The sequence below is a fragment of the Impatiens glandulifera genome, chromosome 4 (assembly GCF_907164915.1).
Source record: "Impatiens glandulifera chromosome 4, dImpGla2.1, whole genome shotgun sequence".
Classification (NCBI taxonomy): Eukaryota; Viridiplantae; Streptophyta; class Magnoliopsida; order Ericales; family Balsaminaceae; genus Impatiens; species Impatiens glandulifera.
In genome coordinates this window covers 53635508-53642758 of record NC_061865.1, presented here as the reverse complement: position 1 = coordinate 53642758, position 7251 = coordinate 53635508, and the positions used below count along the sequence as shown (strand labels likewise).

General features: G+C 31.8%; 1 protein-coding gene across 1 annotated transcript; it reads right to left on the bottom strand.

The window, feature by feature from the left end:
• Positions 1–5092: 5092 nt before the first annotated feature.
• On the bottom strand, positions 5093–5899 carry LOC124936204 (basic leucine zipper 43-like). Its single transcript, XM_047476684.1, has one exon. The coding sequence runs from the start codon at positions 5819–5821 to the stop codon at positions 5216–5218; it is 606 nt and encodes a 201-aa protein (XP_047332640.1). The 5' UTR covers positions 5822–5899; the 3' UTR covers positions 5093–5215.
• Positions 5900–7251: the final 1352 nt, after the last annotated feature.

The window sequence follows — 7251 nt, the reverse complement described above, 5'->3', positions numbered from 1 at the left end:
ACCCGCAGGCCAACCCCAGCCCGACCCGCCTAGGCCCGCAACCCGAACAAGCTGGCCCATGTAAGCCCACTTTAAAATGGGTTGCTAATATTTCAACCAAACCCATCTAAATTATTTAGATGGGTGGGCCAACCCAACGGTCCTAACCCAAATTGACGGCTCTAATAGTACAAAATTGTCTTTCGGCTTTGCCGTTCTGAGACGAAGTGTGAGGACATGAGAAGCGAAAAGTCATCTCATGCGTAGATGCAAATTCTTTAAACGAATGATTATCAAATCCTCTCCTATTATCACATTGAAAAGTTTGTATATCTCTCTCAAATTGGGTTTTGACGAGTGTTCGAAATTGCAAGAAAGCACTAAACACTTGAGATTTATGAGATAAAGGGAAGTCCACAAAAAAGATGAAAAATCATTAAGAAACAAAACATAATATTTATGGTCATAGAACTTAACATAGGAGACGTCCATACATCACTATGAATAATGTGAAACGGTAATAAAAAAGTCGAAGAAGAAGCCTTAAACGGAAAAAGAACATGTTTTCCCAATGAACACGAATGAAAAATATGAGAAACATGTTTATTACAATGAATTAATTTATTTAATCTAAGAGATTCAAACTATAGTTGTCAGGATGACCTAGGCGATTATGCCACAAGGATGGCGACAAAGCAGCAAAAATAGAAGACGACACTTGTCTCTCAGTTGTGACCAGATATATATCTCCCGGCTGTCACATCTCATTAGACGCGTCCCCGTCCGAAAACCTTTAACAGAAAAACCAAAAGGATCAAATTCAACCGACACAGAATTATTCGTAGTGAATTTACGAACAAAAACTAGATTTTTAACAAGAGCAAGATCATGGAGGATATTATTCAAGGTAAGTTTATGATTCTCCAATATATTAAATATATTACATTTTTTAGATTCTTCAAGAGTCTCATCCCTCAGGTCCCAGAAACAATGACAACTAAACAAGAGGGTTGCGCTCGTTACGGGACTTAACCCAACACCTTACGGCACGAGATGACGACAATCATGTACCACCAACCCCTTTGCGGGCTCTATAACAAGAAATTATATATTATGTTAAAGAGAGTCCTTCACGTAAATTGTTTTGAATGGGTAAATCAACCATTTATCATTGGGGATCCGACATTAATAGACATATTTTAATTAATGGTCGCATGGTAGATATACCAAGTTATCGTTGCAAACCGCGAGATATTATTACGGCGATGGATGAACAACAAAAATTCAGAGATGGAAGCTTTGGTTTATACATTTCTCTTAGTCTTGACTCTAGGAATGATTTTTTTGCTATCTTTTTTCAGTAAATCAATCATTTGTTCATGGAGATTCGATATTAATCCTCTCATACATACTAATTGATGTAATGAGATGCGTTCCTCTAGCGGGGACGAATTATAGTAATTTATTTCAATCCGAGACATTAACAAAGATAATGATAATTTAAAATAAACCTGTTAAAAAAATCGTAGATGGTGAAAGTCAGTAGTCAAAGCATCACTAGAGCTCTAAAGCATCACTAGCTTACGCTCTAACCCGAGTAACTTAGTGAGATTTTGTGAAGAGTTGCTATTTGGAGAGTAGAGTACGATAATCCTTAATTTTGTACCTTATTTAAATACATTTTTTTTTTTGTTTATATTTTAGTAATACATACTAAAACATTTTAAAGTAACCTGGAATGTTATATACATACATTTTTTTAGTAACATAGTCATATTTTGGGTATAGGGTTCATTCAACATAACATAAAGTATCCATTGTCATTCTTAATTTGAATCATCATTCTAATTTGTGGAAGATTGCTTTAGGGTTTTTTCAAAAATCTAATTTTCACCCTTGTTTTAACCTGAAGTAGTTCAACTAGAAATTATTTTTTATTCACGAATATAAAGTTTAAAGTTTAATTTTACTTAAAAGTATTCTAATTTAAATAAAATGTTACTATTATTTGTTACCGTATTAATAAGCTCCAATAAATAATTTTCTATCTCATGAAAAAAAGCAATTCTCTTTAACTAATATATTAAAGTTAGATCTTCAATTATTTTTTCTAATAAATCATCAACAAGAATACAATATTTTTCTTATAAATGTGATAAACTAAATTAAAAAAATGTTAGATCAAAGTAAGACGTGGATTTGAAATAAATTATCGCATAACTAAAATGATAATAATTCGAATCTAATATACAATAACTACCTATTTAATAATAAAAAAAAATGTACACGTTGAAATTGTTGAACCGAAAATGAGTTGGAATTCCTTAATTTCCATCCCGCTTAAATCAACTCTCGTATTAACGTTAAAAAATAATAATTAAACAAAATAATGTTAAAAATCTCATATTTTTTTTTCTAAATAATCTCACATCCAACAAATGTACTTTAAAAAAAAATAAAAAATAAAAATTTCAAATATATATATATATATATATATATATTTAATATTAAAAGTGTGATTGATATTTTTGTATTTTAATTTTTTATATTAATATTAATTATTTTTTATCACTTGGGCTCGTAACCTTATTGCCTCTTTTTGGGCTATTGATAGTCCAAGAGCGGAGAAGCAGGAGCCAGGAGGTGAATATCCAAGTCCAATAAATAAAGCCCACTACCAAGAAAACGCGCCAACTGAAATTCTCTCTCCTCTCTCTATAACCTGTACCTTTTTTCTCCAAAGTAATCAAATCCGTCCGTCTTCTCCAAGATTTGAAGGTAAATTTTATGTAAAACTTTTTCTCCAACTGTATTACATCTTCGACATTGCAATTCATACTGTAACTGCTCTTCTCAAACATACTTTTATCGATATAATCTGTCTTCTCACTTTTTCCGAAACCTATGTTTTACTTTTGACGCTCTTTGATGTTCATTTTGCTTCTTTTATATTCATTTATCGTTGCATAAGACTGAGAAACGGTCTAATTTCTATTCTAGGGCATAAAATTTCTAGACATTGATTGAGCAATGTAAATTCATTGTTCTTTGTAACTACTGTTTTTATTGATTTTGCCTTTTAATTGTATTATTTGAATAAAATCTTGAGTTGAATAGGCAGATACATTGTTTTAGGATTATAACTCTGATCAGCTACTTGATAATGATTAGGTATTGTTTAATGATTTCGCCTGTTGATCAAGATGTAAAATTGTATTGTTTTGCTTTAGTGGATAATGACGATAGCAAAGTATGATATTTTAAGGAGTTAATGGTTATAGGAGCATGTGCTTAGTTTTATGTTGTTGCTGATCCCAATTAGGTTTTTATAAGTTTTGCTAGAAGACATGGGACATTATTTGAATAAAATATCGCATTTTTATTCCAAATTTCAAAAAACATGTTTAAATAGAATATCAGTTCAATTTTTACATGAAATTATCGTTGTGTTAAAATGAAAACATACATCAAACACTTATCACCACACCAAGTATCGTCCCCAAAACTGACCGAATGTCCATTCCCATAGTGAAAAACGAGCTTAATTCTATGATGAAAAGAATAAAATGATTGCATAAAGAACATTTGGAAATTTATGATTAATTTCATTTGTGGTATCCTTATCACAACTTGTTTGCATTGTTGTTTTTTCTTCATAACATGTGAAATTATATGAATCAATTGATTAAGCTTCTAGTTTGGAATCGAAAACCTTAAAAAAAAAACTTTCTAAACTTAGTTTTTTTAAAAGATTTTTTATAAGGTATTTAACTATTAGATATATATATTTTTGTCATTCTCTGATTGGAAAGGCTATTTGTTTGATTGATAGACAAATAGTTTTACATATATTCAGATATTGGAAAGAAGCTCATTTTACTTACTGAACTTGTATTAAAGACTCGTTTTGCTTTCTCAACTTAGAGATGACTCGTTTTGCTTAATGAACTTAATCTCGTTATTTACATAAAATGATTAATTATATCTCGTTGTATGTTTCTTCTTGTTATCTTTGTTAAATTCTTGTTATGCACTTAATTTGAAAGAAAATTGAGAATAATGGGTGACAATTAACAGATTTACCAAAAAATAATTTGATCCATTTTAAAAAGTTTTATAAGCAATACAAGCCCCACACAAGTTTAAGAAGAAAAACGAGCCATTGATGTAAGTTAATGAATCAAATTGAGCTTCTTTCTTCAATTTTATAATTATCTTACTTATAATTTATAGTTTTAGTTGAGCTAGATTCCTAATTAGAATAATATTTGATTCCTATTCCAATTCCTATTTATATTAGTATTTAATTTGTACTTAGATTAGTATTCACAATAGTTATATAAAGATTCATAAACTATTGTATTCACTTCATATTTATCGTACATCAATGAAAAAGAATCTTACTTTATAAAAAAAACCACTTTTGTAATTGTTTAAGCTAGAATCAAACAATGCCTACCTTCAACTTTTCCATTTTTGATTTAGTGGAACGATATATAACTATCTCATCTTTGATAAATTTCCAGCCGACACAGCTGAAATCATTTTTTACAGGAGACAATTGAGTTTCTATGTTCATACTGAATGGCTATGTGTATCAAGTCACATAATCAAATCTGCATATAGGAATTATCAACTATGATTAAGATTTAGATAATGGAGAGTGGATTGCATTAATAATTTGAAGTGGGAGGCATATAGAGGACATGTCTATTGTATTTCTGTGGGAAAACCTGTGAACACTTACTGTCCTAGCAGCACCTGAAATCTTGTCTATTTGAAATACATCTATATTCGATATAAACAACTTAAAGATGGTGTAAACAAGTAAAGACCATAATAGGGACAAAAGCTTTTAGTGGACTGCCTTTTCATGGCTTTGGTTGTTACAGTATTTTCTTTCTCCATTGAATTATATAAGCCACTATCAGCACCACTTCCACCACAAATTGTCTCATTCATTGTCTGTGTGCATAACAGAACTGCTCATGGGGCCTTTTCTCGACGTCACTGCATCCTGTTCCCTTTTTCATTTTTAATTTTTTTTCAGATCCATCTCCAGATTTTTTCTTTTCCATGATTGCAGTTAGTGGGATGCTTAAAATATTAACCGTGAGAAGAAAAATGGAATTCATTATGGATAACTGATTTTGATGCGGTAAAACAGAGTTCATAAGATAGTTATTTCTCACTTAGACAGATACAAGCTGACAACAAAAAAGTTAAGAAATGATTCTCAGTGAAGCAGACTTGATGAAGATGTCATGCTTTTTTGGTTGGAGGACTCTGCTCTGAGATGAGCGGTATTACAGTTAACATCCTCAAGAAGATCCGCAACTAGAAGTGAGAATGGACTACTACTACTATCAATTCCGAGGTCCGAAACCATCTGGTGAAGGTCGGAAGCCTCTTCCTTGAGTCTAGTATTCTCTCTTTGGACCTTGTCATGGCACTCAGCCACATGGTTCAACTTATTGATGAGGTTTTGGTTCTCCATTCTCAACCGCATGACCTGTGAGCAAAGTTCATCAAGATGCTTCTGCTTTCTCATCCTCGATCTCCTAGCCGACTCCCTGTTGGAGATCATCCTTCTCTTCTTCCTCTCGTCAACCATTCCTGGCTGCTGCTGGTGTAATTCCTCCTCGGTTTCATCTGAGGTCGAGTTATACCCGAGGAGACACGATGGCTGGGGAACAAAATCGTAAGTGGTTTGTGAAATGGGGAAGTTGCCAAAGAAACCGTTGTTGTTATTATGAGTCATGGTGGTTATGATGTTGTTATTAAAGGGAAAGGGACATGGGTTGTTGTTGATCATGAAGTTGTTCTCTGATGGGATCATCATGGCTTCTTCTTTCTTTGTCAATGTGAAAGGAGAAATAGAGAAGAGAAGATACAAGTTAGGTTTGCTGAGGATGTTGGGAGAAGGTAGTAGGGGATGATGGAAGCAAAGATGGGAGGATTTTATAGGGAAATTAGTGGGTCATACCAATATTATATATACCCCACAATTGAATTCATGAGCTGAAATATGGATAGGAAGTGCACTTGGGAAAATAATTGTGAGTTAATTTAACCTTTTTTTTTCTTCTTAAACCAGGTTAAGGTAAACTTTTCGCGCACCTCGACTAATCCATAGAGGAGGCTAGCCAAACAACTTCAAGATTGCAAGTTCTTTAGTCAAAGCCTCTTACCACTAAGCTAACCAAGTAAGTAACTTTCTATGATCTCATACATGATGCTAAATTTAAAATCCTGTTTGTGTTAATAGTTGAATTGCATTAATTTTGTTTGGCTAAGGTTGACTATATGTGTAGTTGAGATATGTTCTCTCATGTTATCTTTATTCACAATATTTTCTAGGGTTTTATTCATCTTTGAAATATCTATGATCATTTTTTCTTCAAAACAACTAATTAACTTTTGAAGAATTAAGTAAAAAAAAAGAAGAAAAAGATGAATGCATGATGTGGCTATCATATGTTTTCTTCTCATGCATGAATTGTAAATGCCAATGATGGATAATGATGTTAAAAAGAGATATATGACATGTGGACTGAAAATTTTCAGGTAAGAAAGTCTTGGAAGCAATATTACAATAATTAATTAATGGGTATTATAGTCAATCTTTAAAAAGTAATGGCATATATTTAATTTTGAATAATTATTGGGTAGCCAATTTCATTAGCATTTAGTACTAGCATAGGCATAAGATAGGTCTCTTTTAAGCCAATGGCGCCTAATGATTGATGACGATATGTACAATAAAATAATGTTAGTTTTCTTTATAACAAAAAATTCTTATCACTATATATGTTTATTAATATCATTGGTGACTCAATGAGCATTATTTTTAAACTTGAGACCCACTAGATTTTGATCTTCACCCATTTCATATTATCTTTAAACCAGCTATAAATCACTTAATAACCTACAATTTCGATCCCACTCGAACCGCAAGCTCGGGTTATCTAGGGAGTTGACTAGTAGTAGTTATTTTTTAAAAATATCTTTATCCACCCCATTATCGAAGTTAGAGATCAAGTTGATTACCTAATTAAAACTCAAATAGCATACAAACTACTTTTCAATACATAGAAGTAATAGGAACCCATTAAGGTGAATAATTAGGCAAGGAAGATGCAATTGACACATTGTTATATCTTTCTCATAATTAGATTGTTTTGTTTAGTGGAATTAACTAAACATTATGGAAACAATCTCAAAACAATCTAGCCAAGTGCATCCCCTCATTGAATTACAATGTGATGGTAT